The following is an 11075-nucleotide window of genomic DNA, read 5'->3' on the forward strand; positions in this document are numbered from 1 at the left end:
TGTTAAAATTGTACTTCTCTTAAGAAATTTCAGGTTGTTCATATTTGTTCAGATTATTCACATTTATTTATTTATTTATTTATTTTTTTTGCAAAATTATACTTTGTTTTAGTGTAAATACATGAAAATATTTACATTTACAAACAGAAAAATTTAGAGTTGTCATTATTTATATCAGGGGTGTCAAAGTTATTTTAGTTCAGGGGCCACATTCAGCCAAATTTGATCTGAAGTGGACTAAACCAGTAAAATAATAACATAATAATATAGAAATAATGCCAACTTCAAACTTTTGAACTCTATGTTTTAGAGCGAAAACAGTAAATTTAAATTATGAAAAGGTTTACATCTACAAACTATCCTTCCAAACATTGTGAATAATATGAACAAACTGAAAAAAATAAGTGTAATTTTAACAATGTTCAGCCTCAGTTTATCATTTACACATGTACATTATAACGTACAGATCACAGTGGATCTACAAACACACAAAACATTTAGTTACAGGCAGAATTTTGTTAAAATTGTACTTCTGGCATAAGACAGTTTTTAATTATGTTTCCCTTGAGTATCTCACTTGTCGATTACACCATAAGGATGATGTCTTTCTAAAGACTTGGGAACTTTTTCTTACCTATATGGGACTGGAAGCTTCAACAGTTGTTAAAAGGGCATTTTGTATTTTGAAATGAAAACATAATTGTTTATGGGCCAATTTTTGTTTTGTTTGGTTGTTCTGTTGATATGTTCTTTGTTTTGTTTATTGTCATTTTGTGAGTGTGTATATAAAGCAAAAATGACAATAAATATAATCTTGAAAAAAAAAAAAGTACTTCTCTTAAGAAATTTCAGGTTGTTCGTATTTGTTCAGATTATTCTTTTTTTTTTTTTTTTTTTTTGCAAAATTCTACTTTGTTTTAGTGTAAATACATGAAAATATTTACATTTACAAAGAGAAAAATTTGGAGTTGTCATTATTTATGTGTTATCATGATAGTATTTGACTGGTCTTGCCCACTTGAGATTGAATTAGTCTGAATGTGGAACCTGAACTAAAAGGATTGTTAATATCTTAGTGTAATTTTTGCATTTCACAAATTCATCCCGAGGACCGGACTGGACCCTTTGGCGGGCCGGATTTGGTCCCCGGGCCTCATGTTTGACACCTGTGTAATAGTAATGTGTAATGTTTTAGTTTTCATTAATGTCTGATTTTTTTTTTAATGATATACAGATGGAGTTATAAATATGCATTTTTTTATTTAATTTTTTTTACTGTTTTTTTTACAGTTTTAGTTTTAATTAATGTCTGTTTTTTTAATGATAACATCAGCCTGCCTAGGGATTACAGGTGGAAATTAGCAGTAGTGCTAGAACCTGGCACACTATATGTCTCCTTTTTAAGGTTAATGTATATTATGCATTGACCCTGTCTAAATAAATAAATAAAATGGAAATAAATAAATAAAAATAAATAGATATTTTTCCTGAATCTGAAACATTCGAACTTTTACTCCATGTCATTTTCTCATACTAGAATAAAATTATTTAAGACATATTTCTCCACAACATGCACACTCTTATTTTATATTGGAATGAGGGAGGAAAGGAAGGAGGGGGGGGGAGGGGTAAAAATAAAACTTATCCGAGCGTTTTTGTTCACGATCTGCAGCATCTAAAGCGCACGAGTTTATGGAAAGCTTTCTTGAAATCCTCGTTGGACATAGTGTAAATGATGGGGTTGATGAGGGAGTTCAAATACCCCAACCAGTTAAAAAAGTCAAATAATTCAGGGAGGAAGCAGGTGTCACAAGTGGCCACCACCAGAGTGTATATGAAAAACGGCAGCCAGCAAACAATATACGCACCGAGGATTATCCCCAGTGTCTTCGTGGCTTTTCTTTCTCTGGCTGCTGAGATGCGCTTTTTCTCCAAGAGCGCATCCGACACCGTCACCTTCACCTGGCTGTCGCTGGTTGAAGACCCGGTGTCGCTGGATGGGGTGTCGTGTCTCCCGTATTGCAACGAGGTCGTGGACGCCACAGATCCGGGGGAATTGGTAACCAGGTGCGCAGAGGTGAGTCTCTTCCCTACTTTTTTCGGGGATTGCTTCAAGATCCGCTTGCGCGCTTCCACGTAAATCCGACCGTAGAGAACCAAAAGCAACAAAGTAGGGATGTAGAACGCCCCAAAGGTGGAGTAGATGGTGTAGAAAATATGATCCGTGTTGACGCTACAGCTGGTGAGCTCCTCCGCTTTGACCTGCCTCCAAAACAGAGGAGGCATGGAGATGGAGATGGCGATGACCCAGGCTGTGGCCACCATCCCGGCTGCGCGTCCTGGCGTGCGCTTTTTGGAGTACTCCACCGCGTCCGTGATGGCCCAGTATCTATCCAAAGCGATGACGCACAGGTGGAGGATGGATGCGGTGCAACACGTTATGTCCGAGGATAACCAGATGTCGCACACGATCTGTCCGAGCGTCCAAGTGTGGATGACGGTGTAGAGGACGCAGATGGGCATGACCAGGATGGACACCAGGAGGTCCGTGATGGCCAGAGAAGCGATCAGGAAGTTAGCAGGAGTTTGTAGCTTCTTCGATTGGGAAATTGTAGCGATGACAAAGGCGTTGGATAAAGTAGTAGCCAGGGTGATGACCGACAGAACCACCGCCAGACTGATCTGATAGGCGAGACTCTCTGCGCCCTCGTCCACTGTGGGCGCATCTGTGATCAAACTGTCATTTGTTGTATTCACCGGCTCAGTTGGATCCACTTGACCGGTGAGCTCCATAACTTTTTTTTTTTTTTTTTAGTCACTTTTCGACATATTCGCCTGGAGAGATGTTCTGACATTTACGCATCCCCATTTTATCCACGCCATCCACATCCACGTTTTAGATCATAGACATCAGCCTGAAATCTAAAAACAAAAACTTTCCTTTCATTTTTTTTTTTTTTTTTTTAATGACTGGAACTTTAGATTTTTAACAAAAAACACGCAGAAATATGACAGTAAATATCCACTCGATTGCAAGAATTTAAACTTCTCCGTTTATTCTTCTTACGCGTAAATGCGCAAAAGCTCTCAGTGCGTATTAGTGTGTCAGAGATGAGCGGTGCGTCCTGATGGCTCCACATCAGGGAGGAGGATGCCATAGATAATCCTCATGTAGGGCACAAGTTCTCCAGAGCTGCGTCTCCTCATGCTGTGGCCCCCTGTGGTTGAATGGTGAGCCGACCCAAAGTCTCGGTTTTATACAGACTCTGACATCAAACAAGCACCACTGATCACAGCCTTGCCCCCCCCCCCCCCACCACCACCACCACCACACGAAGAAGAGTAGGACTGGATCTGCAGGGTCATAGTGCCCAGTGTTTCCTCTGTTCCTCAGATGTTTGCACCTTATATGATGTGATTCAAAGAAGACTTCTGTGAATCACATGGAATCTATACTTATTTCAGAAATGCTTTATCGGGCAAGTGACTATTTTTGGTCATTTCCACATGCATTACAGGAAAGTGACAGCAGTTTCAGTGAGGACAGTGAGTCAGTTACATTTACAGACTAGTCTTTTACAAAAAATGTGAAGATCTGAAATGTCTTAATTCTTAATTCAAGATTTTATTTTATTTTATTTTATTTTTTTTGCTTAATTCAAGACTTTTTTTTGTTTTGTTTTGCTTAATTCAACATTTTTTTTGCTCTGTTCAACTTTTTTTTGTGCTTAATTCAAGATTTGTTTTGCTTAATTCAAGATTTTTTTTTGCTTTATTCAATTTTTTTGTTTGTTTGTTGCTTGATTCAAGATTTTTTTTTTTTTTGTTGCTTAATTTAAGATGTTTTTTTTTTTTTTTGCTTTATTCATTTGTTTTTTTTTGTTTTTGTTTTTTTTGCTTAATTCAAGATTTTTCATACTAGTAAAATACTATCATAATAACCTATAAATAATGAAAACTGTCAATTTGTCTCTTTGTTTTAGTGTAAAAAAAAAAAAAAGTAAAATTACACAAAAATGTTAACATTTACAGACTAGTCTTTAACAAAAAATGTGAATATCTGAAATGTCTTAATTCTTAATTCAAGATTTTTTTTTTTTTTTTGCTTAATTCAAGACTTTTTTTTTTTTTTTTTGCTTATTTCAACATTTTTTTTTTTGCTCAATTCAACTGTTTTTTGCTTAATTCAAGATTTGTTTTGCTTAATTCAAGATGTTTTTTTTTTTTTTTACTTTATTCAATTTTTTTGTTTGTTTGTTGCTTGATTCAAGATTTTTTTTGTTGCTTAATTCAAGATGTTTTTTTTTTTTTGCTTTACTCTTTTTTTTTTTTTTTTTTTTTGCTTAATTCAAGATATTTTTTGCGCTTATTTCAGCATTTTTTTTTTTTTTCTTAATTCAAGATTTTTCATACCAGTAAAATACTATCATAATAACCTATAAATAATGAAAACTGTCAATTTGTCGCTTTGTTTTAGTGTAAAAAAAAAAAGGAAAATTACACAAAAATGTTTACATTTACAGACTAGTTTTTTACAAAAAATGTGAATATCTGAAATGTCTTAATTCTTAATTCAAGATTATTATTTTTTTGCTTAATTCAAGACTTTTTTTTTTTTTGCTTAATTCAACTTTTTTTTTTTTTTGCTCAATTCAACTTTTTTTTTTTTAATCTTAATTCAAGATTTGTTTTGCTTAATTCAAGATGGGTTTTTTTGTTTGCTTTATTCAATTTTTTTGTTTGTTTGTTTGTTGCTTGATTCAAGATTTTTTTTGTTGCTTAATTCAAGATGGGTTTTTTGCTTTATTCAATTTTTATTTTTATTATTATTTTTTTTTCTTTATTCAAGATATTTTTTTGTGCTTATTTCAAGATTTTTTTTTGCTTAATTCAAGATTTTTCATACCCGTAAAATACTATCATAATAACCTATAAATAATGAAAACTGTAAATTTGTCTCTTTGTTTTAGTGTAAAAAAAAAGTAAAATTACACAAAAATGTTTACATTTACAGACTAGTCTTTTACAAAAAATGTGAATATCTGAAATGTCTTAATTCTTAATTCAAGATTTTTTTTTTTTTTTTTTTTTTTTGCTTAATTCAAGACTTTTTTTTTTTTTTGCTTAATTCAACATTTTTTTTGCTCAATTCAACTTTTTTTTTTGCTTAATTCAAGATTTGTTTTGCTTAATTCAAGATATTTTTTTTGCTTTATTCAATTTTTTTGTTTGTTTGTTGCTTGATTCAAAATTTTTTGTTGCTTAATTCAAGATGGGTTTTTTGCTTTATTCAATTTTTTTTTTCTTTATTCGAGATATTTTTTTGTGCTTATTTCAAGATTTTTTTGCTTAATTCTAGATTTTTCATACCATTAAAATACTATCATAATAACCTATAAATAATGAAAACTGTAAATTTGTCTCTTTGTTTTAGTGTAAAAAAAAAAGTAAAATTACACAAAAATGTTAACATTTTTCAAGATGTTTTTTTTTTTTTTTTTCTTTATTCAATTTTTTTTTTTTTTTTTTTTTTTTTTTTTGGTGCTTGATTCAAGATTTGTTGTTGTTGTTGTTGCTTGATTCAAGATTTTGTTGTTGTTGTTGCTTTATTCAAGATTTTTTTTTTCTTTATTCAAATTTTTTTTTTTTTTGCTTAATTCAAGATATATATATATATATATATATATATATATATATATATATATATATATATATGTATATATATATATATATATATATATATATATATATATATAGTGCTTATTTCAACATTTTTTTTTGCTTAATTCAAGATTTTTCAGACAAGTAAAATACTATCATAATAACCTATAAATAATGAAAACTGTAAATTTTTCTCATTGTTTTAGTGAAAAAACAAAGTAAAATTGCGCAAAAATGTTGACATTTACAGACTAGCCTTTTATAGAAAAACAAAAAAAAGTGAATAACCTGAAATCTCTTAAGAGAGGTATGTGGAATTTTAACAATATTCTCCCTGTTATTTAATGTTTTGTGTATTTATCGATCCACTGTGATCTGTAAGTTGTGATTCATATGTATAAATGATAAACTAAGGCGTAATATTGTTAACATTGTACTTATTTTACTAAAGAATTTTAAGCTTGTTCATATTTGTTCATGTTATATTCAAGGACAATTTGTGGATATAAACATTTTTATTACAGAATTTACTTTTTGCACTCAAAAGTTCTTATCCTTATTATTATTTTACTGGTCTGGCCCACTTTATGTCACATTAGGCTGAATGTGACCCCTGAACTAAAATGAGTTTGACACCCCTGATCTACCGGGTCTGTAAGGTCCACCTCTGCATGAACAGTGAATGTACCTGCTTTGTTAGGTACCATGAAGTAATGGTACTAATGTAAGGAATGATGTTCAAAGGGAGAATGTGGATGTGGTCAGGTGTCAGGATCAGCACTTATGATGTTGGAATGTTCTAAAAGTGATGTTCTAATGTTCTAAAATACATGTTCCTTTCACCTTACATGTGTTTTTCTTGGATTTTTTATACATACTTTTTGGATTTTTACTCTGCCCCCCCAAAAGGGAGGCAAGGCCTATTGTTTTTGGTTCAGTTTGTTTCTTTGTTGTTAACACTCTAGCAGCAAAACTGTTAGTTGAATTCACACCAGATTTGGTTTATAGATTACCAGTGACCCAGAATAGATCTGATTACATTTTGAGAGCAGTAGGTCAAAGCTCAAGTTTTTTATGATTTTTTTAAAATCTTTTTTTTCTCCATTTACTTGTAATGGGCGAAATTTCAAATATCTATAGCAGCTGAACTACTAGTTTAATTCATTACCAAATTGGGTTTATAGGTTGCCATTGACCTAGAATAGATCTGATTACATTTTGGGAAAAGTAGGTCAAAGCTTAAATTTTTAATGAATTTTTTAAATCTTTTTTTTTCCCCATTTACTTATAATGGGTGAAAATTCTAATGTCTGTAGCAGCAAAACTGTTTGTGGAATTCATACCAAATTGGGTTTATAGATTGACAGTGACCCAGAAGAGATGTGATTACGTTTTGGGAAAAGTAGGTCAAAGCTCAAAATTTTAATGAATTTTTAAAATATTTTTTCTACTCCCATTTACTTAAAATGGGCAAAATTTCTAATGTCTATAAGAACATCAATTTTGTTTCAATTTACTTCAAACTTGGCACATATATAGAGGCAACTGATATGCTGACATCAGAACATGCATAGACATGATGACATCAGCTGGATTGATGCCAAAATAGGCTATAATACATGCGAGGGTTTGTTGCGCCACTTGTTGTTTTTTTTTTTTGTTTTTTTTGCCTATTTGGGTAAGGAACCAAATATGGTAACTTCATTAACCATGATTTTCTACATGACAATAAAAAAATTTCAAAATTTTTACAATAGTAATAAAGTCTTATTATGTCCTCCTATAACACACTAAGGTTGAAATTTTGAATTTCAGAGTATTTCTATGAGTGAACTATAAAAGGTTAAAGATAAAATAATAAAACATCTCAGGTTGTTTAGTCAAAGCATATTCTCCCTCTTTAATAAACCATCATTTCTGCAAAAATGTACATACATGATAATTACACGATGATTAAGTTTGGTGTTTCCTACTTTCTAATAAACTGGCAACAAAATAATAATACATTGTGTAACTATTAATGTTATTGCCAAAAAATTGACAATCGCTCAAGTCAGTGAGTTCTGTAATTGGGTTTAAGTGGATTTTAATGGCCTTCAGCCTTTTCCCAAAGGGTCAAAGGTTGAACTATCCATTCACTAGATAGATGTTGCTGCCTCATGAAGATTAAATGATGTAGCATATAATTGTAGATGAAGATACACACTAGTAACAACCTGCCAACCTTTCTTCAATCGTCGTAATGGATTATAATTGATGGATGCAGCATTAGTAAAGGATTTAGTGGGGGTTTATAAGGGCACTCGTACAGAAAGCACATGCTTTGTTAGCAAGTGGCACCGATGATTAAAGGTCCGGTGTGTGGGATTTAGGGGGATTTAGAAGGATGTAATTGCAGAAGTGGAATAAAATATTCATAATTATATTTTCATTAGTGTTCAGCGGTTGTTGTTTTCTTATCATGTGCCGTTTATATCTGCAGAGGGAGCAGGTTACTGTTCACAGAGTTGGTTTGTTTGTAACGTAGCTCAGAATGGATGCATCATAGTGAGTGACATCTAACATTAAATTACCATCACCATCTGTGTATAAGTGTGACCCAGGGTTAAAAGCCCAGGAACCAATAAGAACAGACTAAACAATGAGTGACTCTAATGATGGTCCAGGACTTTTTTTTTTTTTTTGTTTTGCAGTGATCATCACGTGATAGTAGTATTCTGCTGGTTACAGCCTGGAACTTCAGGTTAACTAAAGGTTAATTCTCACTTTATTATCACCGTAGGCAAATTGTGCATTTTACCTGTCCTAACATACATGCATTAATTAGCATTAGCATTAGCATGTAGCACGCATTAGGAGCAATGAGCAGCCATTGAAGACGCTCAGGGACCTTCATTAACACTGAAGTCAAGGGCACTGACTGGAGAATTAACCTATGTGTAACTGTTTTTGTGTGAAGAGGTGATATTTATCTTACTTTTTGCATTTTTACAAATATCCAATCCAACTTTATTTGTAAAGCACTTTAAAAAAAATGCAGTGGACCAAGGTGCTGCACAGAAGAATAAATAAAAACACAAAATAAAAGAATAAAATACAAGAATAGATTAAAAGACATACAGTACAAACAAAATATTATATTGTATATTTTAAATTTTTGGGCTATTTTTTTCAGTTGGGATTCTTGCAAAGCACTTTTTACTTTTTTGTGTGTGAATTGAATTGAAACACATTTTTTTAATGACCAGACATACAGGGGTTGGAAAAAATAATGGAAACACCTTCACCTCAAGATGATAATGCCCCAATCCATACAGCTAGAATTGTTAAAGAATGGCATGAGGAACATTCTAATGAAGTTGAGCATCTCGTATGGCCGGCACAGTCCCCAGACCTCAACATTATTGAGCATTTATGGTCAGTTTTAGAGATTCAAGTAAGACGTCGATTTCCACCGCCATCGTCTCTAAAAGAGTTGGAGGGTATTCTAACTGAAGAATGGCTTAAAATTCCTTTGGAAACAATTCACAAGTTGTATGAATCAATACCTCGGAAAATTGAGGCTGTAATTGCCGCAAAAGGCGGACCTACACCATATTAAATTATATTTTGTTGATTTTTTAAGGTGTTTCCATTATTTTGTCCAACCCCTGTAGTTTTATTTACAAATGGCAAAAATGGCAAAAAAAAAAAGACAAAAAAAAGAAAGAAATATCCTTAACTTTCTGTTTGTAGTGTAGAATGACTGTGCAAAAACAAACAAAAAAAAAAAACCAAAACAGTGCTGTAAATATATAACTGTAAATATATAACTTCTTGTTATTGAATAAGGGCTTTGTCATAGGGATCAAAAATCATTTCAGTCAGAAACACTTTTGTCAAAATGTTCACATAGTATTTTGTCAGTTCAGTGTCAGTTATATTTGTCTCTAATTGTCTGAGATGAACTGGTGTCATGTCCAGGGTGAACCCTGCCTTCGCCCATAAGTCGCTGGGATAGGCTCCAACGACCCCCGTGACCCTAGTGAGGACAAAGGGGGTTCAGGTGATGAATGAATGAAAGTTATATTTGGTGATACGACCCTGCTGTGGGAACTTCCTGTTCTTCCACATTCCAGATGCACTGATTCAGCCAGATCCAGAGTGTAACAGTGGAGGTGGGTTAGAGGTGGGATGAGATTAACCAAACAGGATGAAATCAGCTGATGTTGACCTGGCGTTGACACTGGCTGCTGTCAATCATGTACTAATCATGTACACGGGCTGAGGTTGGCGTTACCACCTATCTGAACTAACATCACACTCAATATGTCAATTGAACTCTGACTTCAGATTGACAGAACAAACAAAACACATCACAAATATTTCTGGGGGTTAAAGATTACAAACCAAAAACTTAGAGCTGGATAATGTCACAGTCTTAAATCACAGTGGTTATGATGATGTGGGATCTACTTTTCAGAAGAACTGAGTAGATTGTGTTATTAAATAAATACATATTTAGAAACTTTTCGATTCAGCTAACAGTTTCATTTTATCAGCGGAATTGCAGTATTTTACAAAGTTTTACATATGTATGTGTGTAATTTTAATTGTGTTTAATTTAAAGGGTGTCATGTTATCTTATTTCACAAGGTACCATGAAGTAATGGTACTAATGTAAGTAATGATTTTCAAAGTGATAATGTGTATGTTGACAGGTGTCTGGATCAGCACTTATCCAGATTATAATAGGGAAGTGGACTCTGTTTGTGTGTGTGTGTGTGTGTCTCAGGCTTCACACAAAATCTGGAAAGAACTGACTGCTGCAGTTTGGCGTACTTACGTATTTTTGGTCAAGGAAGAGACTAGCAAAAATGGCAAATTGATGGGATCAATATTCTGAGAGATATTAGTAATTTTGGAATACAACAGCGGTACAATCACGTTGCTATGCCCAGTATCACATGAACACTTTGGCGGTGACTGCTGGACAAATGTGGTACAGCATTCAAAAATACACAACATATATCCGTGGTGGGGGACTGAGATGTTGCCCCTCAGGGTTGGGATGTGGATTTTAAAAATAACCCCCCATTTCGTATCCTACCCTCGGTATAGACAATGATGAAGTCCAGGATCTAGAACCCATCGTTCCCCATGGATCAACACACTAGTGTTGTTCTAATGTTCTAAAAGTGATGTTCTAATGTTCTAAATACATGTTCCTTTCACCTTACATATGTTTTTGTATTTTTTTATGTATGCTTCGACTTATGGGTAAGGAACCAAATATGGTGACTTCATTAACCTTTACCTTCTACATGACAATAAAACATTTAACTTTTTTTTTTTTTTTTTTTGCAAAAGTAATAAACAGGGCTGCACAATATCGGAAAAAACTGACTGTAATTTTTTTTTACCCTGCAATATAT

The 11075-nt window shown here is 33.0% G+C and overlaps 1 protein-coding gene across 1 annotated transcript; it reads right to left on the reverse strand.

Annotated features, from left to right (window-relative positions):
- Window positions 1-1569: 1569 nt before the first annotated feature.
- On the reverse strand, window positions 1570-2861 carry htr1b (5-hydroxytryptamine (serotonin) receptor 1B). The gene has a single exon (XM_030126978.1). The coding sequence runs from the start codon at window positions 2791-2793 to the stop codon at window positions 1660-1662; it is 1134 nt and encodes a 377-aa protein (XP_029982838.1). The 5' UTR covers window positions 2794-2861; the 3' UTR covers window positions 1570-1659.
- Window positions 2862-11075: the final 8214 nt, after the last annotated feature.

The sequence above is a fragment of the Sphaeramia orbicularis genome, chromosome 22 (genome assembly GCF_902148855.1).
Source record: "Sphaeramia orbicularis chromosome 22, fSphaOr1.1, whole genome shotgun sequence".
Lineage (NCBI taxonomy): Eukaryota > Metazoa > Chordata > Actinopteri > Kurtiformes > Apogonidae > Sphaeramia > Sphaeramia orbicularis.